Consider the following 27,359-nt stretch of genomic DNA (forward strand, 5'->3'; position numbering starts at 1 on the left):
AGAATAATAAAATCCTTGCCTCTCACTGGGTACTTTTGGGTGTGTACCGAAGGTCTAGTAATTTACACAATGAACAGTGGTTATCCCCAGGGAATGAGATGTGGAGCAGGACAAGGAAGTGATATATACATATTTAACACTGAGCTGTTAACATTTTTGATAGTTTAAGTTTCCATTATTTGTATACTAATAAAGGGTGCACTTTCCAGGGAGGTTTAAGTTCTAGAAACTGGAATTACAAATTCACTCCCATTCGGAGAGGCTGGTAGTCAGTTTCACGGCGCAGGTGGCCACAGCGATTTCGATGAAGGCGGCGGGCAGAAACTTCCCACTAACCAACCAAGAAGGTGCCCCGCGGACTCCTGCGCAGGTGTGAGCTGGCGCGCACCGGCCTCCCGCGAAAAGTGGAGCTGCGCGCATGCGTGAACGCCCGGTGGGGGCGGGCCTGGGAGACGCCTGCGGGCTCAGGGGTCTTCGCCGCGGGCCCAGCGCAGTCCGCTCCAGTGTAGTGGCTTCGAGCTGGGACAGAGTGGGCTGGTCCCGCTGCCGCAGCCCGGCCCACGAACACCGGGGCGCGCGCGGAAACACGCGCGGTTCTGTGTTGCAAGGTAGCCTTTCCTTCTGGTGGGGGCGCGGTGGTGTGCGGGGATTGCGCCTCTGCTGGCTTTGGGAAAAGCCGCGGGCCGGAACGCGGGTCCTGACTCGGGCGGGTTGTGGTTTGGGGACCGGAAGGCGCCCCGCCCAGCGCACTTTCTCCGGGAACGAGGAGGTGTGACCTGGCCTCCGCAGCCGGGGCGCTGCCCATCGGGGGCCGCCCGAGGCGGGGAGAGGGACGGGGGGGCCCTTGGCTAACGACCCCACCCGGCCCCAGGCCAGGCCGCCTTGCCAACCTCCATCCCCGCATTTGACTTGCCTTGAGGTCGGGTCTTCCGTCTTGTTTTTACAGCCACAGGTGGTTGGTTTTTTCCCGCGGTGGTTTTTCTGCAGGGCACAGCTCGGGACCCAGGTTTCCCGAATTCAATCATTTTGTTCATCTTTGGAGGGTAAGCTCTGAAAGGATTGCATTCGTCTTAACCTCTCTCTCTCTCTCTCTCAAACGCGCATTACATGTTTCCAGTCCATGTAGTTGATGAGAATGCTAAGTGATTGATACACGCGGTTGCTTTTGCACGACTACTTGAAGGGTTTTCCTTTTACAGGAGGATCGTGTTAAGAGTTGAAATTTACAAAGGCTTGTTTGGGAGAAAAGTAGCCTCAAGCCTTTCCTGTGAGTTGGAAGAATCTATTCTTTTAGGTATACTGGTTTTGTTTTTAGCACTTGTGCCCAGAAAGTTTCCCCAAAGTTGAAAAATTATGATTATTTCCTCAGAAAAATGTTGCAAAATGTTCTCCTGAACTCTTTATATTAATTGTTGGATCCCTTGGTGTACCCAGCCCTAAGATAGGGCTTTCCCCATGTCAGAAGGCTTCCCCGTAGAGGGCCTGGCTTCCTGTGCTCGCTTCTTTTTCTCTTCCAGAGTTGGGAGGAGAGGTGGGGAGGGTTAAGAGAGGGGAACAGCTGGGCCTCCCTTTCAAGGATTTTTAACAGATAACTCAGTTCAAGTTCTGTTTAACCCTCTCCTTGCATCTCAAAAGGTGTTTTGAATCCACATGTATTTTGAAAACTTCAGTTTTCATATGAGTCATTTAAAAGCAAACATACCTATTTTAAAATTAAAAGTTTTCCTGAAAAATAAATATATCTTGATACAACAGAGACTATTTAGAGTGTATAGAAAATTGCTAAATCAATGAAAAAATATAACACCAAAAAGTTGGCAGTTACTGCTTTAGGAAAGATCTGTTTGACATAAATACTAATTTTTCTCCTGTTGAAACCTTGATGATATTGTAATTTGACTTTCATATTTTAAGAAATTGTAGGTTTTAGATTTAGAAGGGAACTTAGGGGTCATGTGGGCTGCAAAAAGCATAAATATTTTTGAAAACATCCCTAAAAAATTGTTTTGTCCTCTGCTTGGGATATGTTTAGTGGGAGGATTTTGCCTCTCAACACAATTCGCTTCTATTAGAATGCTGGGTGTTTCAAAGCTATATTTTGGAATAAATCTTCTGCTCTCCTGCCAGGCCACGCCTCCCTGGTCATTGCACTGGTGACTGGGATTTCAGACCCCTTAGCAGGGGCCATGTGCCTGTGGTGGCAGCAGCCTGATTTCTCAGTGTACCACCTTAGAAAAGTAGCTTAAATAAAGAACATTTGCTCATTATTTCTGTTCATCTTCATCTTGCTGCTTCCAACGAATTTGTCTAACCTTTTAGATAGTTTTGAATTTTTATTCTTTATCCATAGTATTTACACAATATTTCTACTGTTGCGACTATTAAAAACTTGAAACTTTTAAAAGTGCCTTTTGTTTATTCATTTCACCAATCTAGAAGAATCTGGTGATGGTGCAAAAAATATGACTTTGGATGTTGAGTTTTTCATCTAACCTGTCTTTGATTATCTTTCCCTCAAGAATACTGTGGGAGATTTCTTAGATGCTTTTAGAGGTTCCGATTCACAGGGTCACCTTATCTACCAAATTAATTAACATATCAAAAAAAGGAAATTGGGTTACGGTGGATAGTGAAGCCACCAAGTGGACTTTGAGTCATCATTGCATTCTTTCCCAAGTGCTTACAAACCTGCTTTATACTCTAGAATTGTGATCAGTGTCAGGCTTGCTCCTCTCTCCCTTTTCCAAATTGTGGCTTACCACCCAGTGGGATTCTGAATTCTGGGTTTGTCTTCCACCGGCCCTCACAATTTCAGATAGTGACTCTAAAACAGCAGTCAAATTCCTTCAGCCACCAGGGAAGTAATTCATCTGATCTTAAAGACTCCAGTGAACTGATCTGAGTTAGGTACTTTGGTACCACCTTATGGGTCTTAGGTAGTGATTCCCTATTTATATACCTTTACCAGATCTCTTCAGCGTTCTCTAGCATAAAGAATGGGCTGCACACACAGAATTAGCCGTATTGATAACTCAGTAGAAAATTTTCTGCAGTAAATAAAATTGTGTGTCATCTGATTAGGGAAATATGTCACTTGACTTTTCTTTCTCTTATTTGTGGTGTTCCTCTGAAAGTGTACCTGGTGGCTCCTTTCTGCCTACTTCTGGAGTGGAATGTAAAGGAGAGAGAGATGGCCTTGCCATTATCTGGAAAATAGTGTTTTGGATGATAGTAGAACAACACTTGGCAGTGGGGAAATCAAATTGTGGATATTGACCTCTAATTCATTCTCCCTGTCTGTCCTCCAAAGTTCTATTTTAAGAGTAGGCTTCAGAGAGAAGTTGAGAGCTGGCAGGTGGTAGGCATTAGAGATTTAAGAGAAGTTTTTAGTGGATTGATAGGTTGCCTCCTCCACCTCCTGTGTGTAACTGAGTTAGGCTTACAAAAATTAGCACAATGCGTTTATTTGTTTTTACTGATGATACTTATTCATGATGTCCAGGCAGTGAGTTTTATCCTGGTGTAGACCTGCAATTATTTTCTTCCATGTCTTCCATGACTGCTCCTCATTCTGATAAGTCACTGTGCCTGAAATTGATCAAACCTCAAAGAGAGTATGAATCAATCGATTATGAACGAATCAATTATATGTCTCAATATAAGTGAAAAAATAAAAACCACAGAAGCTTATGTTAACAGCAGACTAGTCAAACAAACTACATTCATATGGGAATGATAAAAAATCAAAGTTCTGCCTGCTTAATTATTTTAACTGTAGTGGCGTTAGGTGCTGCTAAAAACTGGAACTGAGAGATGTACACAGCCTATGAACAAATAAATGTAATCATGGGCTACCTTAAATGTTTTGTAATACCTCTCCATGTGTGTTTGTTAAAATGTGAATTTTCAGAGCCCTCCTTTGACTGTTTGATCCACACACAGCCTTTTATTTGAGCAGAACTTCACGTGTAATTTCTGGCAAGTGTTGCAGTATTTCCATTTATCAGGCTAATGTGTTTTTTTGTTTTGTTTTGTTTTTAATGGACAGGTTTTCTTCTGAGTAGAAAATAGTTTGGGAATCAGTAATTTCCTGACAAAAACTTTCAGCATATACAATGATATATAAATATCCTAAGCTTAAAAATTATTGGGATTTTACTTACATATACTGATAAATGTGTTTTTGTGGTGTTTTGCCAAGCTAGGAAGTGAAGTCAAATGGATGTTGGTGAGCACCCCATAGCAGCAGTTACTTCATTTCGCTTGTTCAGAGGGGACTCTAACTTGGAAGCCTTCTTTAGGTAAGACAGTTGGTAGTTTGAAAAGGAAATAACAGTTTTGAAAAGTGATTGTATATGCTTAGGCTGGAATTTCAAGCTAATAAAGATCAACTTGTCTTGAGTTCTAATATTTTCCTGATGCTCATTGCTATAAAATTATTATATATAAAATTTATGATTTGTGGGTGGGTTTTATATTCTGAAAATTAATGTACATGAGGAAAAAGAAAACTAAGGTGTTATTTTAAATAGAATTATTGGTACCTAATATCCTTAAGTTATTTATGGTGATTCTGTCACTGAATTGGCAATTTAATGATTGTAATAAATAAACAGGTTTAACGTTTAATCCATGTTAATGCAGATTTAATGTATAGCACAATCCCTTTATTTAGAACTGCAAGGCAGTTTTCTAACTGGACATTTGGATGAAGTTTTTGTTTTATTTTTCGCTTCACTGCTTTTTTAATGACAGATTATGTTAGGGATAACTCTTTTGTAATTCCTTAGTAAAATTTTAACTCTCCATTCTGTAGGCTACCAAATAAATCAGTTACAGGCCAAATGTCAATAAATGTGCTCCACGCCAGAGTTGAGAATCTAGTGTCCATTCCTTTACCTTCCCTGGGCCATCGTATTTCATTTTAGGGAATTAGCCCTTTAAAATAGTATATGCTTTGAATTATTGATGTCAGCAGTTTCATGTATTCTACATTGTATCACTCAGTTATGCACATAACTGGGTTTAGTCAGATTAAAGTGTGTAGTAGCTCTTTTGCCTGATGATTGAGATACATGTTTTTTCCTTTTTTTCTCCAAACCCTAAAGATGACCTTTCATTTTGTTCAGTGACTTTATAGGTCATTCCTGTTTCTGGGATCCAACTCTATGTTGTGGTTAAGAAATGTTTCACATCAGACAGAGTGACTCACAGACAGAGATATTTACATATTAAATAGATATTTCATTAGAGTTAAAGGTAGGTTTCAATTATGACACCAAGTCTTCCACATATACATTCCTAACATTCAGGGGTAAAGAGAGGGTTAAATAGTCAACATAAGTTCAGAACTACTCTTGTCGTTATTTTACCGTTTAAATTACTGTATACTTAAAATACTTTAGATTCTTATGTAAAATCTTTGTACAGGATTATATACTTGGGTATATCTAGACCTGAAATTTGTTGGAACTTAGTTGTGTCTCAAGCTGACTAATACCTGGAGAGTCATCATTTCTTTTCGTTGGGAAAGAATGCTCATTCCTCTGCTATTTTACATTGGCTGGTAAGGAACCAGTATGCTGGTCACACGGCTTCTGTCCCTGCTATATCCCACTTCTCTACAGCTCATGTGTCCTGGGTGTCATCTGAACATTGTCACAGGTCATTTGACTTTTTGTTAGAATTGTGCTCCAACTTAAGTAACGTCATGAAATTTATTCAGGAAGATTCACTGGGCAATTTAATATAACAACAATGACTGCAGCATATACTGAGCACTTATTGTGTCCAGGCATTTAAGATACTTTAACCCTCTCAATAACCTTATGAGATTGGTACTGCAGTTCTCCCTGCTTTTCAGATGAGGAAACTGAGGCTTGTTAATTTGCTCAGACAAGATCCCATGGTCAGTAAATGGCAGAGCTGGGACTTACCCAGATTTATGCTTTTAATTATGTTTTACGGGCTCCCAGACCCCCTGGGAGTTCTTAGCATAATTGCAGTGTGATAGTGAGAATACAGTCATTGACGAGGAATAAACCTGGCACTTACACTGCTTCCTTGGACCTTTCCTCCTGGAAGCCTCCCCAACCACTCGCTCCCACATACAAACTCAAATACATGCCCTTCCCTTAATCTTCCATTGCAACTTGTCCCAACTTCAGTGATGGCATGTATCACCGTATTTTGCCATTTCATCATAGCTCTTTGAGAGCAGGTCCCCTCCTATTTATCTCTGTATCCCTAGCGCATAGTAGTACCTACAACGCATGAAAGTGGAGGGTTCTTGTCAAAATTGTCTTAAACTGTTTCTCATTTTCTAATGTTGTTATTCCATACAATTAAAGCAAAATAGATGATGGAAATGTGGGGGAAATGGTCACTTAACATTGTTTAATGTTTACAGAATGAAGAGGAACAATTTATCTGTTGGGAATAAAGTTGTCCAGTCTTCACCAGCAGTGAAACAGCCTAAACTTGGGTTCTACTCTTCTCTCAACCAGACTCATACATACACTGTCCTTCTAGACTGGGGGAGTTTGCCTCACTATGTAGTGTTACGCATTTTTCAGTATCTTCCTTTAATGGACCGGGCCCGGGCATCTTCTGTATGTAGGAGATGGAATGAAGTTTTTCATATTCCTGACCTTTGGAGAAAGTTTGAGTTTGAACTGAACAAGTCAGCTACTTCCTATTTTAACTGCACTCATCCTGCTCTCATTCAGCAGATCATTAAAAAGCATGCTGCCCATCTCCAGTATGTCAGCTTTAAGGTAAGAAAAATAAACATTAAATAAAAACAATGACTTGGGTTTTCTTGACATTTGTGTATAACTAGATCATTATATTGAAGCAGTCAATGAATTTTGCAGAATTTTAATCCCAAACTATTTCCTATTTCTCTGTAGTTACTTGCATAGATTTGGGTGTAGCACTTGAGCTATAATTGAATAATTTAAACTTCAGTTTCCTTCATGTAGATGCCATTATTAAAATTCAGGTAATTGTATTTGAAAGTGTAAATACAATTTGAAAGTGTAAATAAGATTTGAAAGTTTAAAGTGCTTAGAAAATTCATTTGTCATTTCTGTTTTTCTTTTTTATCTGAGATAGCGTGTATAGAGAAAAATTCTAATTTATTTTATAGCTTGAAGGGATAAGTACGGTTTTGCAATTGAATTCTATTAAATAATTATATTGCCCATAACTTTCTGATAAGTTATATTCAGGAAATTAAGATTTTAAATTGTCTTTGTAGGTTGATAGTAGTACTGAATCAGCAGAAGCTGCCTGTGACATACTTTCTCAGCTGGTAAATTGTTCTATACAGACTTTGGGCTTGATTTCGACGGCCAAGCCAAGTTTTATGAATGTGTCAAAGGTAAAGATGCTCGAGATTTTTGTGAGATCTACTAAAATTCTTAAATATTGTCGAACTAGTCAAAAATAATTCTATTCCTAAAAACAGACCATAACCCTACTTGCATTCAAATAATTATTTAAAGCTGTTTTCTGTTGACTAGCACTTATTTTTGATGAAATAGCTGATGCATGGTTTCATTCTTTAGATATATTCTGTAATTTTAATAATTGTTTCACTGTAGATGTCATTAATATAAAAGTTAGATGTTATACTTAGAATTTTATTTTAATAATTGTTACTTAGAATTTAATTTTATACTTAGAATTTAATTTTAATAATTGTTTCACTGTAGATGTCATTAATATAAAAGTTAGATGTTATACTTAGAATTTTCAAGTGCCAGTTTACTTAGTTACTTTGAATGTAGAGCGTGTAGGGCCAATAGTGGGTGTCTTTCCTGTAATTCTATAGTCTCTCCATTGGAGGTGGAACAACATAATGTTTAACTAAATGTCCTATACTGATGAGGATGATGATTGCATCCTTACAGTAGAAATTCTAAAACAGCAGTGGCTTGAAAACATGACTGAGGTTTATTTCTCTTACACTAAAGAAATCCATAGGTGCCACAGTCCATAGCTGGTATGAAGTTGTTTGGAACCCACGCCCCTTCTAGGCGCTCCATTCTCTCCAAGGTGTTTTCTTCATTTTCATTGCCCAAGATGGCTTTCTCAGTTCCAGCCATCACGTCCTTGTTCTAGACAGCTGGAGGCAAGAAATGGGGGGAGAAGGGTGTGCCCTCTCCTTTTTCAAGCTGTAAGTACCACAGGACTAGCCATAAGTACCTCATGGTGCTTCTGTCTGTCAGCCAGCCTAGCTCTGTGGCCACACCACATTTCTGGGAGGCTAGGACAGTCTTTTAGCTGGGTGGCAATGTGCCCAGCTAAAAATTGGAACCAGATTACCAAAAAAGAAAGGATGGATGATTCCTAGGAAGCAACCAGCAGTCTTTGCCACAGAAACTGATGACTGTCTTCTCTTCATTCAGCCTTCAACTTGAAGGCCATTTCCTCAGGGAGGCCCTCCTTGCCCACTTTTGCTAAAACAACACCCCCTCCTCTAGTTACTCACTAATGTATTACAGTATTTTATTTTCTTTAGATCCTTCATCAGGGCTTGAAATCGCCTTGTTTATTTAACATGTTTACTCTCTTCTCCTCAGAAAACATCAACCAACTCCTTGAAGGCAGGGATTCTATTTTGCTTATTTACCATTATAAACCCAGAATTAGAATAGTGCCTGATACGTAATAAGCACTAAACTATGGTTGTCAGTAAAACTGGCTAATGGAAACCTTCCTATGGAAGAGGACAGAGGAATAGCAGCATCTCCTTTCTCCCTAACTGGGTCATGGCTCTCTTCTAGCAAGCATTTCTGCTAACCTGAAAATAATGGGTCTTTTGGGGACTCAAGTAATTTAAGTAACCAGATGAAAACTTACTACTTCTAAATAGTTATTTCCTTGTTTATGAGCTAGGGAATCAGATCAACCTGAAATTCTTAGATTCTGGGTTGTCTCTCACGTTGCACATCAGCTTCCAGGGCTAGCTTCTGGGTTAGCTGATGCAGTCACCAGAGTGGAGGACCGGCGATTAGCAGGCTTCATTTCAAGCTCTGCCTCCACAGCAAAATGAGCTCTGTGGCTTCTGGCAAAGTTGTGGATCTCTCTGAGCCTCAGTTTTTTCATTTGTAAACTGAGGGAAAGTAATGTAAAGATACAGCATTTTGCTAGGCATAAGAAGTACTAAACTAATATATTGTTACTGTGATGAAATACGTTCTCTAATGCTTAAATGTGTCCTTCAGTACTAAAAGAGTTGGGTGAGAGTTGATTAAAAGGAAAATAAACCTTATATTTCTTACAGAAAATGAGTGGTCTATTTCTATTCCTCTAATAATTTTTGGCACCATAAAATTTAGTAAAGAGGTTTAGCTGTCCACCATTTAAAAATTTGTGTAAATCAGTTTACAATTAGTATAAACCAATGTTCTGTTATAAATGAATTAAGATGTATAACCACTTTGGTCATTCTGATAGGGACAATAGAGCCTTTGATAGAATCCAAGTTGATTTCGAAAAAGGAAAAATGATCATGCATGGATTTCGTTTCCATACTTTCTATCTGTGTCAAAAAATACCGGATCTGAAAACTTGTGAAATTCCATCCATTTTGAAGTCAAACTGTAAATAAGCTTTAGTTTGTCAATCTTCAAAACAGAGAAAGTTTTCAAACTGTATCTTTGTTTAGATAATTTGCTAGAAAAAAATTTGGAAGAATATGACATCATTTATTCATTGATTCATCAACAATAAATATTGACCTTTTACTGTGTGCCAGATACTGTTTCAGGTGCTGGACATACAGGAGTGAATAAAACAGATAAGATTTCTGTTTCTTTTAGGCTAAGGGGTTGAATAGGTCCTGAAAGCACAATTTTAGGTTTTGTGGGTGATATAGTTCTGCTCACCTCTAGCACTGTAGTGTGAAAGCAGACATAGCATTACATAAATGAGGCAGCATGGCTGTATTACGGTCAGACTTTAATTATGGACACTGAAGGAGCTTCATATAATTTTCACATATCACAAAATATTACTCCTTAAAAATTTTCTTTCAACCATTTGAAAATGTAAAAACCACGCTTAACTCTGTGGACTGGATTTGGCTGGTGGACCATAACTTGCCAACCTCTATTCTAGGAAATAAATATGATTATATCCTTTTAGTATTGAAAAACAAATCCTTAAGATTGAAAATAATTGGAAGATGTGTTTATGAAATCTTTGAAATTTCTTCCTTTCTCACCATTCCATTTATTAATGGTGAAAGTATAAAACTGTACTTTGTTATAGAAATGTCTTCTACTGGCTAATGGCACTGTAAAAAATAGTAATATGTTGCTTGCTTTTATTATGTTAGTGTAAGCATGTTGATATAAGTAGTTGTAATGAATTACTTAATTGAAGCTGTAGATGTTTAAATGTCTTTGTAATTTTTTTCTTATTGCCATGCTAGTCTCATTTTGTGTCAGCACTTACAGTTGTTTTTGTCAACTCAAAGTCATTATCATCAATCAAAATTGAAGACACACCAGTGGATGATCCTTCTTTGAAGATTCTTGTGGCCAATAATAGTGATACTCTAAGACGCCTCAAAATGAGTAGCTGTCCTCATGTTTCATCTGATGGTAGGTTATATTTTTTACGCTCGCATGATGTTTTTTTATTACAGTAGCAGTAATAATGCAATTTCCTATTGAAAACTACATGCTTATGAGACATAATTCATTAATCTTTTTTCAAAAGACCTCTTAATGTATAAGCTATGTATAGTTTAAATTGCTTCTCCTAGGAGTATCTTAGTTACGGATATTTATTACAAGTATAATTATATATATCTTGGCATCCATCTCCTCAGAAATCATTACGTCTATTTTAGCAAATAATAAATAATATCAAATTTAAATTCACAAAATGTTATATTAGTATCCGTATTCTTTGTGTTTACGGATTTTTCCCCATTTCCTGCAGGAATCCTTTGTGTAGCTGACCATTGTCAAGGTCTTAGAGAACTGGCATTAAATTATTACATGCTAAGTGATGAACTTCTCCTGGCACTTTCAAGTGAGACCCATGTTAACCTTGAGCATCTTCGAATAGATGTTGTGAGTGAAAATCCTGGACAAATCAAATTTCTTTCTGTTAAAAAACAAAGTTGGGATGTACTCATTAAACACTCCCCTGGAGTTAATGTTGTTATGTACTTCTTTTTATATGAAGAGGAATTGGAGACGTTCTTCAAAGAAGAAACCCCTGTTACTCACCTTTATTTTGGTCGTTCCATAAGCAAAGCAGTTCTAGGACGGATAGGTCTTAACTGTCCACGACTAATAGAGTTAGTAGTATGTGCTAATGGTCTTCAGGCTCTTGATAATGAACTTATTTGTATTGCTGAACACTGTAAAAACTTAACAGCCTTGGGCCTCAGTGAATGTGAAGTTAGCTGCAGTGCATTCATTGAGTTTGTAAGACTATGTGGGAGAAGGCTAACCCAGCTCTCTATCATGGAGGAAGTTTTGATCCCTGATGACGATTATAGCCTAGATGAAATTCATGCTGAAGTCTCCAAATACCTGGGAAGAGTATGGTTCCCTGATGTCATGCCTCTCTGGTAATTGATTACCAAAGATTCTTAACTTTTTTTTTTTAATCTGTAAGATTAGCTTCTTTCTGTCTCTGCAAATGTAAATTTTAAGATGCATTGCTGAAATGTCTTAGGCAAAATATTTTATTGTTTGCAAACTGTCTTAACGGATTACAGCAGAAACATTTGAGAAAATAAGAGAAATTTGAAAAGACAGAAACCGTATATAGGGCACAGACACTGTATTGTGTATTAGATAGTTGATAGAAACAGTTGGTTTCTAGATAAGTTCCTCAGCCTTCCTTGAAGGTGTATTTTGGCTTGCTAAATAAATTTATAATATTGAGCTTTGGATCCCTTAAATTATGTCATTTACAACTTTATATTGTTAATCATTTTTGTTTCATCTTGGTATTGATATATCTTACAAAATATTCAGTACTAAAAACTATAGATACAGAGGCTGGCTTAATTGTACTCCATTTTTAGCACTATATAAAATCATATTATGATTCAATAAATAACTTCTAATTTTCAGTGCACTTTGAATTCTACTTTATTATATTACTTGGGAGAAAATGGGCCTTAGATTAAAATTAAATAATGCTAATTTTCTAAAGATACTGTGATTGCTAATTGATTAAATACACTACTGAGATAAAAAGGTAAATTTTTCAGAGTGTGCTTGGGAGGGAATCAGCATTTACTGAATATATTTACTGTGTATCTGAAACTATGCCAGATCCTTTGCAGAAGTGATCTTAGAATTTAATTAGTAACACAGCTAAAACTCTTTAACGGCTGTGTATTTGTTGCCTTTAAGGTGAACATATATCCTTAAAATGAGCCACAAGACCCTACAAGGTCTGGCTTCTCCCTGCTTCTTTGACCTTGTTTTCTCCTACCAAGTGCTCTTTGCCCTTCTGTTCCCATTCTCTTTCAGTTCCTTAAGACTGCCGTGAACCCTCTAGTCAGAGTGCATTTGTGCATATTCTTTCTACTTCAATTATTCTCTTTGCTCCATCTTTCCTTTAGATGTCATTTCCTCAGGGAAGCCTCCGTGAGTCTCAGTGTTCTGTGATTTCCCTTTGTGGTGCTTGTCACTATTGTAACTTGCTCTTCACTTGTATGATTATTATCTGCTTCAACCATTGTGCTGTAAGCTCCATCGTTGCAGGATCAAGGTTGGGTTTTACTCACTGTTGTGTCCCCAGCATCTAGCATAGTGTCTAGCACATAGTAGGCATTCGGCAAGTTTTATATAAGTATTTTCTTTTTCAGACTTTTTCCTCTGAGTCCTCTCCCCAATACCTTAAATTTCTAAGAAGTCAATTAAACTAAAAAAAATTGAAATACGTTCATTATTTTCCAGTTTTGAATATTTTTATAGGAAAAAATTTTTAAATACTCTCATCTATTAAGGAATTAAAATATATTGTTATTTCTAAATGGTGATTTTAAAAAGTAACACAGTTCATATCCCTTTATTTAGAGACTGTCCTTGTGCATACGCTGTCACCACTGTACCACGGTCTTTGTTACCGTGATTCTGAGAACAGGCATTTCATTCACCTTGGTGTTTGAAAGTCTCAGAACACATTCAATAAATGCTTGTGGGACCAATATTTCTGGTTCAAAAATAAAACCCATTTCTTAAAGATAGTTATTACTATTGCAGATCATGTAATTTATACTTTGAGATTTCAGGAGAGTGCAGAAGCAGCATATTTTAGGGAGCTTAAAGTCTGATTAGAACCACAGGACAAACAACCATAAAGGAAACGGCGTGAGATGGAGAGGTCAGCCTGATTGGAGATCAGAGTAGTGGTGGAAACACTGCAGAGATGAACCTCCAGTCTCACCTGGTGTTACTTGAAGTGTATATATCTGAATGGTGAGGTGATAGAATGCCAGTGGTGTTTGCACTAGAGGATAATGAAGCAAAACAGAGAGGAGCTAGAGAAGGGAGGTGAGCCCACTAGCATAGAGGGAGAATGAGTACCAGTGGCCTCTTTCTCATTGAATGAGCAGTTGCTGCTCTAAATAGTGGTCTTTGGTGGCCCCATATTCAAACCTAGTTAGCTAAGCACTGTAGTGACTCTTAGAACAAAACTCAGAGTAAAATTGATCAGCTCAGTTAAATGGCCCTGGTTGATCCGGTATACTTTTGATAAATTGAAGAGCAACGATTTTAGGATAGCCATAAACAAGATGAGGAAGTAGAGCATTTTTGTTGCTCCATCAAATGAAAATGTCGCCATTACTTTGGAAGTCCATGAAAAGTACTGCTTACCTAAGGATAGAGGTTTCTAGATAAATGAGTGAGTTCAATATTAGATGGATTTCAAGCCTTAACCTTTGAAAAATATTTTAGTTCTGTAAGCAAACTTGTTCTTTAAAATGTTTTATTTTGCATGTGTTAGAGGGTTCTGGAAAAGTTAGGATAATTTTGTGGGCAAATTGTAAATGGAGAGAATGGGAGAGAAGGTTCTATTGTAGGTTATATTGAAGAGACACAAAAATAGGATTCTCTTTGGTTTTTTCCTTCCTTATAAGCCTTGCTTGCCTCGTTTGTATTTTACTAAATATTGGGGAGATAGGCAGATTTTAAAGTTATATGTACTGTTGTTAATATACGCTAAGTGAGATAAATGTTGCCACAAGGATGTAATAATTCTTCCCTCTCTAGCCTTGGCCTCTTAAATTGGCCACTTATCTTGTTCTTTCATTAAATTACTTTCTTTTAGAAAACTCAAAACATTTTCTAAATAAAAATGGATTTTATAGTCATTTAACCTGATAGCTCACACCAAAATTTTAAGTATATATTATAATCACCTTCAGTAAAGAAAATTAAGTTACTCAGGGCTATTACTTCTCTGTCATTTGAACCTTTACAATACTTTAAACTGAACACTTTAACACTCAAACCTAAAGGAAAAGGAAATTAAAACAAACAAACAAAAAAACCTGTGATATAATGCACCAGAGGGCGCTGTATTGTAGTGATTCCTAGGAAAGAAGTCCTTCAGTCTAAAGTTTGCATTTCCATTCAACAGATACGAGAGTGCTTGTGGAAAGCTAGGCAGAAGGCAGTGTTCTTGCTCTACTTTGGAGAAGCTCTCCGTTCCAGGTAATGAGTCTGTTTTTTAAAGCAGTCACTTCAGAAGGTTGATTATTTAGAAGGCTAAGCATATATTTCATTGTTCAAACATTTTAGAGCTCCTTTTAAAATTGCCTTTGAAATCTGTATGCTATTTCCTTTTTTGTGATCTCAATGGGAACACAGCCTTTGTTGAAAACAAATGTAATCTTTGGAAACAATCTAAAGTTATTTGGCACTAAGGAGATGAGTAAGGTAGATGATCAAACCAGACAGTGCTGGTGTTATAGTTTTCTTCTTTTTTTTTTTTTTTTTGCGGTACGCAGGCCTCTCACTGCTGTGGCCTCTCCCGTTGCGGAGCACAGGCTCCGGGCGCGCAGGCTCAGCAGCCATGGCTCGGGCCCAGCCGCTCCGCGGCATGTGGGATCTTCCCGGACCGGGGCACGAACCCGTGTCCCCTGCATCGGCAGGCGGACTCTCAACCACTGCGCCACTAGGGAAGCCCTAGTTTTCTTCTTTTTAACCAAAAATTAAAGTCTTAATTTGCTAGCCTTGTATAAGATGTTATGACACAGTAGAGAATAGTATCTAACTGGATATGAGAAAGTACTAATTGTGTTGTTATATAGACTCTAAACGGTCTGAGAGCCGTCACTGACTCTTTCTTCTTCCTGGAGACCCACCTGTAAGTCCTGTTGCCTCCATAACATCTTCTTCATAATAATAAATACTCATGAAATCACCTCCCAACCATAAAACTACAGCATTGATAGTAACTTAAATTTTTCTGTGTGGTCATTCCCTATCCAGTCCTGAGATAACTAGTGTTCATTATTTGCTTGATTTCCTTTTTATATATTTTTATCACATATGTATATGTGTTCCTAAAAATTACATTTTGGCTTTAATTGTTTTGACCTTATAAAAAGAGTATCATGCTATATGTGATCTTTTGGGCTTTTTTTTTTTTTTTACTCAGAATTATATTTCTATGATTCATCTATTTTGTTATGTTTAGCTGAGGTTCACTGCAGTATAATATTCCGTCTATAACTAAACCACAATTTGTCCATCTTCCAATTGATGAGCGTTTGAGTTGCTCCAGGTTTTGCTATGACAAATAGTGATTCATGAACATTCTTATACATTACGTCCTAGTACACAAATGCAGCCACTTCTCTCCAGTAAAAAAGTTCAATTGACTGCATTTCCTATAGCATATCTACACTAGGAATGGAGTCATTCTACTGGAGTTTTCTACATTCCAAAGAGTTTAAGCAAAAATTCATGAAGAAAGTTTCCAGAATGATGAATTCACCTTACTCATTTCTTACTGACTGCCTAAAATCTACAGAGCCATATTATTTCTGGTTCTTTGAACATTCATATGGTTTCATTTCTTTTTTGTACTTGTTGTCAGCATAACCAGGAAAGAATAATAAGGATATACAATGATGTGTAGGAATCAGTAGCTATGATAGGCGTATGGCCAGATGAGGTTGACTGACTTGGTTTCATGAGATACTTCAGGTTAGGATAGACCTCTTTCTCTCTCTAGTACTCCCTGTAATGCAATCTTTCTGAAATCTAGAATATTCCATATTACCTTGGACTGCTGTCATTCATTACCTGGAAGATCAACTGCTTAGATAGAGCACGGGAATGTGTGGATATAAAGACCAGCAAACTCTGTCTTATCCGTGTAAACCCCTCACCCTCCAAGCACTTTGACAAACCTAAGGCTATTGCTGAAATTCTTTACTACCTTGACTCAAAAGAAGCCTCCAGTTTATTCACTTAATATTTATCAGGTTTATGTGTCTAGCATTGTACAACACTCTATTCTTGTACCCTAGAAACACTTCAGGCTTTTTCTTATTTTCAAGCAGAAAGCTGGTGGGACCCGTTTGAATTCATATGTTTATTTATCTTATGTATTCAGGACTGAGAAATCTTTAAGAAAAAAGACACCCCAGATCCCATAGATTACAGATCAGACCTGAGAGATTAATTGACCCTCAAAACATCAAAGTGGCAATGAGTTGAAACCAACATGCTTTTTTCTTTCTTGCATTCATCATGTTTCTATTTGAACACAGGTTTCTTGAAAAGCAGAATATGCACCCAGGTTTTAAGAAGATGGCTCTCTCTTTAGAAGATCTGGTTATTTGTCTTCCATTTATAGGTACACAGTAGGATCACTCAGGTCACAGTTTTCAATGTGTATGTGAGATTGTATGCCAGGATAAACTTTCTGCAAGGGCAATGGAGTGCCCAGTTTTTCTCCCTTCTTGATAGAACCTATATTTAATTGGCTTAATGTAGAACACTTTAATACAGAAACCTAAAAGAAAAGAAGTAGTAAAATTATTCATTATCTGGGTTTTAGCAGCCTCGAATCAGAAATTGTAAAAAAAGAAAAGAAAAAAAAAAGCCAGAAATGAATTAAAAAATACAAAAAGAAAAGGTTGATTAAACTCAATGAGAGAGTAGAAGAAAATGACAGAATCATATCAGAAATGAAGATTAAAATTACAAGATGCCTAAGGAAGAATGGACTCAAATGAGTATTTTAAAAGGCATTGAAGAATAGCAGAAAAACACCAGGTAACTGAGAAAATTGACCCAGAACGATGTCAACTCCAAGACAGATTCCAATAAAACTATTAGACTTTAAAGAAAAAGAAAAATGGAAATAACAGGCACAAGAATACAAATCTTTTTAAATATCAAAAGAAAAATTTAAAACAAAGAAGACCCATCAAATAGAGAAATAGAGATAATACCATTATAATACCATAATTACAACATAAAATGATGACAGTGTTTGGACCAGATATATGAGTTGTATCTATAAATGTTAATTCATATAGTAAAAAGATTTTCCTATTGGCTTGGAAAGCAAAATGCAATTCTGTGCTGTATACAATAAAACAGTAATTGAAAAAGGCTAAAAATTCAGGACTGGAAAAGATTTGCCATGTAAATGGAAGGAAAAAGGATTATGATCCTGTTACCAGAGAGTGAAATTCGGGCCAAAAAGCATTGAAACAAGACAAAGGAGGACAATGTATAATGCTAAATCCAATGAAGATATAATTATCCATGCAGTAAATAACACAGAAACCATCTATATAAAGGAGAGAATACAGGAGGTACAAGGATATATAGATAGAAACCCAGTAGTGACAGAAGACTTCAACACATTTGCATCAGTGAAAACAGGTCAAGTGGGCAGAAAACATAAGTAAGGCTATAGAATTGTCCTGTCCAACACAGTAGCTGCTACCCACATGTGGCTAGTCAGTGCTTGAAATAGCTAATCTGAATTAGATGTGCTTTAAGTATAAGATACACACTGGATTTTGAAAACAGTACTCCCCAAAAAGTAAAATATTACTAATTATTATATTAATTGCATTTTGAAATAATTGGAGGTATTAAGTTAAATACGTTGTTAAAATTAATTTCACTGTTTCTTTTTACTTAATATGATTACTGAAAAGTTAAGATTGCATATGTGGCTTTTATTATACTTCTGTTGGACAGTACTGCTATAGAAGATCTATGGAAAATTAATAAGGTGCATTTTATGTACATATATTAAACAAAAATATGTGCAAGACCTCTACATTGATACTAATACAACTCTAATTAAGTTACTAATACAACAGTGTAAGAAGACCTAAATAAATGGAAGATTTAACAAGTTCATTGATTGGATGACTTTCATTACTTTTAAGATATCAGTTCTTCTCAGTTTGATCCTGTATGATGAATGCAAACCCGAAGTCCCAGCAAAATTTTTGGTGGAAATTGACAAACTGATTCTGTAATTTATTTGGTAATGCAAAGAACCCAAGAATTGCCAAGACAATCTGAAAGAAGATCAAAGTTGGAAGATTTATACTATTTATATCAAGATGTATTTTAAAGCTATGGTAACTAAGACAGTGCAGTATTTGTGGAAGATTGACAAACTGGCCAGTGAAACACAATAGAAGGACCATAAACAGACCTATGTATATTCAGACCCTGATCTATGACAAGAGATACTGCCGTGCGGTAAGGAAAAAATGGTCTTGGCAAGTTCATGGTACTGAGTCAGATGTCGATACGGGGGGAAATTTTGATCCCTATCTCATTCCTTGCACAAAAACCAATTCCAGATGGATTATAAATCTAAGTATGAATGATGAAGCAATAAAGCTTGTACACAGAAACATAGGGACAATACCTTTATGACTAGGGTGGGCAAATGTGTCTTAAACGGGTAATAAAAATGCGTCAAAGGTAAGGGAAAATATTACTAAATTGGACTGCATTAAAAATAAGAATTTTTGTTAAAAAACACTAGAAAAGTGAAAAGGAACCCATAAAGTGGGAGAAGTTACTTACAATACATATATTGGACAAAGGACTCATATCCAAAAGACACAAAAAGCTCCCACATACCAATAAGAAAAAGGCAAAAAAGCCAGGGCAAAATACATGAATAGGCACTTTGCGAAAGACAATATCCATGTTATCAATAAATATGAGAAGGGGCTCAATATCATTAGCCATCATGGAAATGCAAATTAAATTTAAGTGAGATACCATTACATACTCATCAGAATGGCTGAAATGAGAAAGGTGGCTAGATAACACCAAGTATTGTGTATGGAGCAACTGGAACTTTCATACACTCCTGTTGGGGCTGTGAATTGGTACCACTACTTGGGGAGACTGGGTGGCAGTACCTTCTAGCACTGCAGATACATATACCAAGTAACCCAGCAACTCCACTCCTCCAGCGTTCTGCCAGTTGCTGAGTATATCGATTCCAGTTACGCATTCTGGTACCGGCGAAATCACCACAGGGTGGATATGTGGATGCACTAGGTCAACTGTAGGATGGACCCTAGGAAAAAACTATGTTGATCACCTGACCCTAGAAGCCCCTAGTCTGATTGATGGACTACAGTGGCTTGGGTCTTTAGGAATTACTGTCAGTTTTGAGCGAGTCTCTTCTTCCCAGTATACAATCATCCTGCTGAAAGGCAGCAGGTCCTTTGGGGGATGGCTAGAAGTAAGGGTTACAGTAGAAATTTTTGGCGTTGTGATAGGGCCCTTCCTCAGAAGGACTCAGCCTCTCTTTCATTCAAGGGGCTCTGGGACTGTGAACTGGCTCAAGTCTGGGAATTGGTAGATGGTGTTGGGAGGAAGGTTTTGAGACCCAGTATTGTCATGATTGAAGTCAGAATTTTGTTCATCAGACCTAGAGTGTTTCCATTTATACAAATCAAATAAGGCTTTAGTAGGCTGCCCATGTATTCAGTTCTAGGTCACCATGATTAACTAGACAATGCCACAGGTCTCTGCTTCTGATGTACCTGATTACTGCTTCAGCTCTGCTCCCTGTTGGATAACCATGCCAGCCTTGGCTTCTAAGTGGACTCCATTCAATGGCAGTAGTTCCTCTTGTCATTTCAGGCCTAGAGAGGATAGCCACCAGATAGCTCCTCAAGGATGTGGGCTCCCTCACAAAGTGTTTCTCACAGCCTTAGTGAGAGGAGTGTCTTCCGGATCCACTCCCAACAGGAATGCATGTTTATGTTAATGAAAAGAAATGTACAGAAAGTTCATAGCAGCATTTTCATAATCGCCTGAAACGAGATTGCCCAGATGTCCGTTTAGAGAAGAATGATTAAATAGGTGAAGATATATGCATACAATGGAATGCTCTACATCGATAAGGATGAAGGGACTTAAACTACATGCAAAAACATGAATGAATCTCACAAACCTTATGTGGAGTAAAAGAAGCCCCACTCAAAAGACTGCATGCTGTTTAATTCTATTTAAATCATTTTCAGAAACAGGCAAAGCTAATGTGTGGTGGGATAGTAATCACCCTTGCTGGGAGTTATGACTAAAAGGTAGCACAAGGGGTCTTTGAACTGCTGCTGATACTCTTTTTCTTGATCTGATGGAACCAACAGGCTACACAGGTGCGCTTACTTTGTGACAATTCATGGAGCTGGCCATTTTTGCTTTGTGCACTTTGCTGTGTGTATGTTCTACGTCAATCCAGTTAAAACAACCAAACAATAAGCCCAGCACCTGGAGTACCAGGAGGCCCAGCTTTACCTAGAACATAGAGCATTTGAAAATAGTTCACATCAACTCTTGCAGAGATGCCAACATTTTCGAATTGTGGGATTTTGGTGAATGAAAGCGTCTGTTCATTACAGTTAATACCGCAGTGCTGAAAGTGATTTTGCTTGTAGATTGTTAAGCAAAGCCACATGGGCCTCAGGAAGAAAGCCCTTCAGTCAACTATAGAGTTAGGTGGGGAGTGTATGCATAAAGAAGATGACTTCAGGGAAAGTGGTGGAACATCTTTGAAAATGCAAGGGCTGCTTTAGTTTGGTACCCTTTGTCCTTTAGGTCCTAGGTTTTGTCACTTTGAAGGAAGAATGAAACGTCTTTGTATAGAATACGCATTAAATAAATAAGCATCAAACATCTCCAGTATGCGCTCCAGGTATATACACCACCCCTTACCTCTTCCAGAGATCCGAACACCATTATTGATGGCATTTTTGTTTTTATACGGTTTCTCCTGGCCCACAATCCTTCCGGTGAAAGGTGCATACACAGTAGATCCATCCGAGCACAAGACATCCACACCCTGGTGAAGCCTGTGATTTCCAGGATGTAAATAAGAATGAACAGACTGAGGAACTGCCCTGGGAATTTTATTACCCAGGAACATGGTGTCAGCCCACTGTTCCCAGACCAGGGTATCAAAAGCTGAAGCTGCTGGAACGTGTTGGAATGTCCCAGGTTTCCTCACTCTGTTTACCCAGTTTTCACCTCCTCCTCTGCAGGTTGTAATAACGATGTTATAAAGGTTAAAACATTTAAGATAGTAAAACACAGGAAGCCTTTAAAAATGTTAGCCATTATTATTATATGGCATTTTGGGGAAATGAGGCAATCCGTGTAAGTAAATTTTATAGATAACTGAATCTTGACCCCTGCAAGACCACTTAGAAAAGAGATGACTTTTTATGGGAACCTATGATAAAAGAATCATATGTTACCCTAGTCTTATTTTTCTCCCAGTGATCCGTAAGTCATTATAAACATCATTTATTGTGTATGGTTTTAATATAGTGAGTGATACCTCCTGCATTTATTAAAGTGTGTGGAGCACAAACACAAAATGATCCCAGGTTGTGAGATTTCTTGTCGTCTCCGCCAGTCCTCACTGTTGACACTATGCCAGTTCTCCACCCGCCTCTTCTCCCTTCTAATAGTCTACCTGAAAGTCAGATTCACTAGGACTGTTAGCATCATGTGTAAAGCAACACTGAGCAGATTCCAGGTGAGGAGCCAGTAAGTTATTGTATGAGTCAAGTGCATAAAGTTTAGGGTGTGAACTCATTGAGTCTTAATTTTGGCAGTTCAGCGGCCACTTTGCCCTATGTCCTGTCTCTTAGCACTATTCCAGGTATGTGAGGTTGCTTTGTAGGTAGTATCTGTGTGAGTGAGAGTTGTTCTGTGATTAGGACGGAGATCAGTGATACAGTTGGACACATGGCTATTTCATCAGAAAGTGGCACTCCCAAGGTAGTACTGCGCACTGTTGAAAGTTCACATGTGTGTCTCTCACTGTCTGGAAGAGATGACCTGCTTAGGGCCAGCCTCAGTTGTTCACCTCCCAGAGCCTGGGTCAGTAACACCATGGTTTGATGGGAAGAGGATCCAAAAGCCTGAATTCTAGTCCAGCCTTCACCACCTCCAACTGTGTTTGGCAAGTCCCTTAACCCTTTGGTGCCCCAGTTCAAGTTCCTCATCTATAAAATGGGACAGTAATGTTTGGCTTCCACCTTGGAAAAGCCAGGTGAGGTGAGTCAACGTGTGAAAACATTGAGAGAAAACACTGCTCTCCTCTCTCTTGCCCTTGTTCAATGCTCTGTTCCTAATTCAGAGCGCAGAGTTGACGCCCTGTTCTTGGAAGTTGCTCCAAACGTGGTAATGTAACTGGTTATATCTCTGAACTTTCCTGCTGTCGGAAGGGAGAAGATGGTGAGCACTTGAAGAAACTTCGGGCAAGGACACTAAGCAGAGAGGTTACGAGCCAAAAGAGGATATGGTTATGTGTGAAACCCTGTTACCTTTGAGCCGTGTACTGGCCACAGCCGTGGCTGTCACATGTCCTGATCTCATTGGAAGACTTGCCAGCACATATAGTAGCCCATGGCCCAGCCAGTGCTAAAAAGGAGAAACAGGAGAAGCACATTTCCTGACCACATATTCCCAATCTCTACTATCCTTGTGTCTCCCAGTAGATTGAAAAATTCTGTTTCCACTATACTTTCTCTCTAATTTTTCTGTAGTTTAAGGGGTGGGCTTCCTTTAACTCCTGATTCAGCTATAAAATGGACTTTTCCCCTGGTCACGGAAGTCTGTTTTATGACATGTAGAGTATTTGTGTGTTTCTTTATAAGCATTTACCTTTATCATTATAGTTTGTTTCAGATTATTCATTCAACAGTGGTATAGATTGCACTTTTCAGATTTTTTTTTTGCTCATGACTTGGTATGGGGACCGCTATGTTTAGGTTAAACAAAATAAACAGCATGGCTCAAACAAAGAATTCTAGAAATTCTTTAGTTACTTGAGTAACTTTGAAATGTTCTTTATTGCTAGTCTTCATAATCAAATCCAAGAAAATGTTTGAATTAAAGCAGAAGCAAACTCTGCACTATAGCAGAGTTTATTTAACAGGAAATAAATCTCTTTCATATTTGCAAACATAGAAGAGGAGATTCTTAGAAATAAGAACATGTCAAACTAATTTAGCCTAGAGTGGAGTGAGAAGAGAAAGTGGGGAAGGGAGTAAAACAATTATTTAAAAAATTATGAAGCAGTAAAACATGGAGGAGCACGCTGGCTCTCTTTGTGTATTTTGTGCAAACTTTGTTTTTAGTGCGACTTCTCTTTAATAGAGTAGGCACTTGATAAATGTTTATTTGAATTAAATTTCCTGGATTTCCAATTGTTAACGTTCACAGAGAGATGCGTTAAGAAACTCGTCCTTTTACTTCAGGACAGACTAACAAAAACAAGTAAAAGCAAGAATCTGCCAATTTGGTTGTTGATTTTATTTAAAGATATTTTGCTATTCATTAATATATGTGCTATGAAGAGAAGCTACAGAATATGGCCGTTAAGCATATTCTTGAATATATCTCTAGAAGGTGGGTTTCATAAGTCTTATACCTCGGAGCCAAGCTTCAGATCTCTTCGGCAACTAATATTTAGCCTTCAGAATTGAGACATATATTAGACAGTTTATTAATTTATTCATTTTCTCTTGTGCTGTGGCAGTTCCCCTTGTCCTAATCCATACTAGTCTCTGTATCAGGAGTTTTATAAATCAGGTTCTTATACAAACTTTATTTTCTAATTTTGTTCCGATTAAGTCCTAGACTAAGACGGAAAGACTTTTCTATATCTCTCATTAAAGGAACAGAACATTCAGATGGAAATCATTGAGGACCACCCCTCTCCCCCGTGTATCCTTCCTGTTCCACTTTTAATAACCAAATAGGCAAGTTTCTGTTGTGATTATGATGTTAATGACTTTTAAATCTATCCTTGAAATCAGTTTTCAAAAGTCAGCCAAGATTGTAAAATCGTAATTTTGACTTACCAGGTGAAATCAAAACAGCCGGAAGGAGGACTCCCGTGGAAAACATTTGGCTTTGGTCTCCCTTAGGATGCGTCTTCCTCTGATTCTTAGGATTGCCCCTATGCTCTCTTGGAAGAATACTCAAGTTTGAATTCGTATTTTCTAGCTATTTAGCCTTAGAATGCTGCATCTCTCATATCTTTAATTTGTTATGAGACACACAAAACAAATATGAGAACGGGGGGAATCAGATTCTGATATTCCATGGATAGCTGTTTGGCTCATATGTAGGACCTGTGTAAAAGCTTTTGTTCTGAGGAAGCTAACTTTATTGGAAATGCTGACTAAATATTAACAGAAAGTGATAAGGCTGGGTGAAGAGTGACTCTTTCCTGGGCTGTGACTGGTGGGAGAATATCCTGTGAAAAATTGAACGCTTAGTACTATCTTCTAGAAGATCTACCTTTCATTTCCTGGGTAGGACATATTTCAGAAAAGACCATTAATAATGTATGACCCTCTGTAACATATTCTTTAGTATATATCCCTTGGGTTTTTTTGGATCATCAGTTCAGTTTCATCTGTGTAACGTTTGCAAATAATTTTACTATTTTGATAAAATTATATTTTTTTCCTTTAAATATACGATTTTAAATGTTTGCTTGTTTGTAACAATGTTACAAAATGAACAACATCCAAAGCATCCATAAATAGAGGAAGAGATGACTTAGGATATCGTCATACAATGGAGTATAATAATAACATTTGGAATATAATTTAACAGTTCAAATGAAGGCAGTCTGTATGTTTTAAAACAGCTAGATCTACTGTTGAACACTTTTGAATAAAAAAGCTACTTTTAAAATGTTATACACAGAATTAAATTTAACCACTTATTAAATTTTGAAAGCAAGTGTATTATCTTTGTGAATAGCTGCATGTATAGTAAAAATACAAAAATGTACACAAACTAACTCTGGGATAATAGCTACCTCTGAGGAGGGAGAGAAATAGAATTGTGAAAGGATATGCAAAGTGCTTAACCTCTAAAATACTTCATAGAAGAGAAAAAGATCAGAAGCAACTATGTTAAAACGTTAATTTATTAATTATTGAAGGTCAATACATGGGTATTTGCTATATTATTCTCTTTACTTTTCTGTATATTCCAAACATGTATTAGCACCTCCGCCTTTTTATGCTTAATATTAATTGAGGCCCTGGAATTTTCTATGGAAACATCCCTATTTAATTTGTCAGGGTCTGCAGGAGACTGAGATTGTAGCCCTGGTTCTTCACGCCTCCCTGCATCAGTGCCCTTGCTGTGTCTCACTGGGGGCAGAGGAGCTTTCCCCACCTTTGATTTGTTGTTCCGTGATATGACTTGCTTTGACCAATAAAACGAAGCAGAAGTGGCAATGTGTCCGTAGAGCCTGAGTCCTACAGGGTCTGTGTCTTTCCATTTGCCTTCTTGTGTTCTGCCATCGCCGTGAGGAGAGCGTTCCCAGACTCACCTGCTGGCCTCAGGAAGAGAATGCAGGTCACCTTGGAGCAGTCACCCTAGCCAAGGCAGCTCCCTGAAGCCAGCCCAGCACGCCCCACAAATGTGTGAGCAAGAATAACTGGTTGTCATTTGAAGCGGGTGAGTTCTGGGATGGTATGTTAAGTAGCAGTAACTAATCAATACCAGTTAGAGTATATTCCACTTTTTTACTTCACACACAGTCTCTCAAGGAGGCATCTCACGTGTAAAGTGCGGACTGCCTATGCATTTACTATATCAAAGAACTTGAGTCTCTGTACTAGAGGAAAAACAGTGCCAGCAAATCCAAATTGTTTTTTTTTTCCTTTGGGTTGCATTCTATTTGGTTTAAACATGTATGTATTTTAATCCATCAAAACGTAAAATCAAACACATAGTCACATAAAATGTATAAATGTGTAGATTTGTGGGACGGTGTCCGGCAACAGTATCACAAACCATAAGGTGATACTGTTAAGTCCAAATATGCTTTTTCTTTCTTGGGATCTGTAAGAACAAAAGTGAGGAATTAACATATGGAATCGGGCTGGTGTTTTTAACTATAGTGCCGTGCACTGTGTAGTGCAGCATATGTGTCAGGCACTCTGCTCACTGCTTATCTTATTTCATTCTCACTAGAGCCGAGGACAGAGGAGGGCTGTGTCCCCCAGGAAGGGGCCTACCTTAGTATCCTCCCTCCAATGCAGTCACTGGTGGGGAGCAGCCAGGTGGAGGCATGGTCTTTGGTGCAAATGAGGTGTTGGATTTCAAAGCACAGAAGCTGGGGACCTTGGTCAATTACAGTCCCTAGGGGAGGCCCTGGGAGCAGCATTTTCACGGCCACCAGCTCCACGTTGCAGTAATTTTCAGAGCAGTTTTAAAAATACAGGCTTCGTCATTAATTTTCACACACGGTGTTGATGATGTTACTACCAGCCCTATTTTGAGGATAATGTTCGTGAAGGTGGGAAGTGTGAGATTTGAAAATCCCAAGGAAATGAGAATTAGATCCCAGTTTTCTCCAAAATCCATATTTTACCACCTGCATCATATTGCTTGTTCAAAAGAGCACCTGTCCCTCAGTCAGAATCTTAATTCCCAGCTGAATATCCTAAGAGCCCTAGCTCACTGATTGCAGAGTGAGGACCTCGAAAGGCTGAAATTGAGATGAAACTATTAACAATAGCAATAACGGCAGCCCGCAGTTACTGAGTGCTTGCTATTTGCTAAGTGGATCATTTTATTTACGCCTCTTGAGTTGTAGGTGCTGTTGTAATTCCCATTTTCCAGAGGAGAAAACAAAGGCACAGCTTGAGTAGGTAAATTCACTCAAGATCATACAGGGAGGAAGTAGCAGATCTGGGATTCAAACCTATGGGGAAGTGGGGAAGTTTTGCTGTGTTAGAATCGTCTAAAGACATTCTCTCTGAGGCATCTGTCATTTATCCAGAGCATTGATTCTCACCCGGGATG

At 38.1% G+C, this 27,359-nt stretch overlaps 2 protein-coding genes across 4 annotated transcripts; one reads left to right on the forward strand and one right to left on the reverse strand.

Moving 5' to 3' along the window:
* Nucleotides 1-987: 987 nt before the first annotated feature.
* Nucleotides 988-16,797, forward strand: LOC112404400 (F-box/LRR-repeat protein 21). Of its 3 annotated transcripts, XM_024752369.1 has the most exons (7): nucleotides 988-1,043; nucleotides 4,206-4,301; nucleotides 6,410-6,776; nucleotides 7,262-7,384; nucleotides 10,445-10,616; nucleotides 14,632-14,705; nucleotides 16,775-16,797. In XM_024752369.1, exons 2-6 carry the CDS (start codon nucleotides 4,219-4,221, stop codon nucleotides 14,655-14,657), a joined length of 771 nt encoding a protein of 256 aa, XP_024608137.1. In that variant the 5' UTR covers nucleotides 988-1,043; nucleotides 4,206-4,218; the 3' UTR covers nucleotides 14,658-14,705; nucleotides 16,775-16,797. The 3 variants fall into 3 exon arrangements, with proteins under 3 accessions (XP_024608137.1, XP_024608135.1, XP_024608136.1); XM_024752367.1 differs by lacking the exons at nucleotides 14,632-14,705; nucleotides 16,775-16,797 and adding an exon at nucleotides 10,960-12,031; XM_024752368.1 differs by lacking the exons at nucleotides 14,632-14,705; nucleotides 16,775-16,797 and adding an exon at nucleotides 10,960-12,031 and having other exon boundaries at nucleotides 10,490-10,616.
* A 57-nt stretch (nucleotides 16,798-16,854) lies between these two features.
* On the reverse strand, nucleotides 16,855-24,431 carry LECT2 (leukocyte cell derived chemotaxin 2). The gene is given in 5 exon segments (XM_024752371.1): nucleotides 16,855-16,978; nucleotides 16,980-17,019; nucleotides 21,225-21,371; nucleotides 22,845-22,940; nucleotides 24,386-24,431. Coding segments are annotated over 5 exon segments (453 nt in total).
* Nucleotides 24,432-27,359: the final 2,928 nt, after the last annotated feature.

The sequence above is a fragment of the Neophocaena asiaeorientalis genome, unplaced genomic scaffold (assembly GCF_003031525.2).
Source record: "Neophocaena asiaeorientalis asiaeorientalis breed wild unplaced genomic scaffold, Neophocaena_asiaeorientalis_V1.1 scaffold204, whole genome shotgun sequence".
Classification (NCBI taxonomy): domain Eukaryota; kingdom Metazoa; phylum Chordata; class Mammalia; order Artiodactyla; family Phocoenidae; genus Neophocaena; species Neophocaena asiaeorientalis.

Coding starts and splice junctions, on each gene's coding strand:
- LOC112404400 (XM_024752367.1), top strand. CDS start 4,219: ATGGATGTTGGTGAGCACCCCATAGCAGCAGTTACTTCATTTCGCTTG. Junction 6,777..7,261: donor TCCAGTATGTCAGCTTTAAG/GTAAGAAAAATA, acceptor TTGTCTTTGTAG/GTTGATAGTAGTACTGAATC. Junction 10,617..10,959: donor TCCTCATGTTTCATCTGATG/GTAGGTTATATT, acceptor CATTTCCTGCAG/GAATCCTTTGTGTAGCTGAC.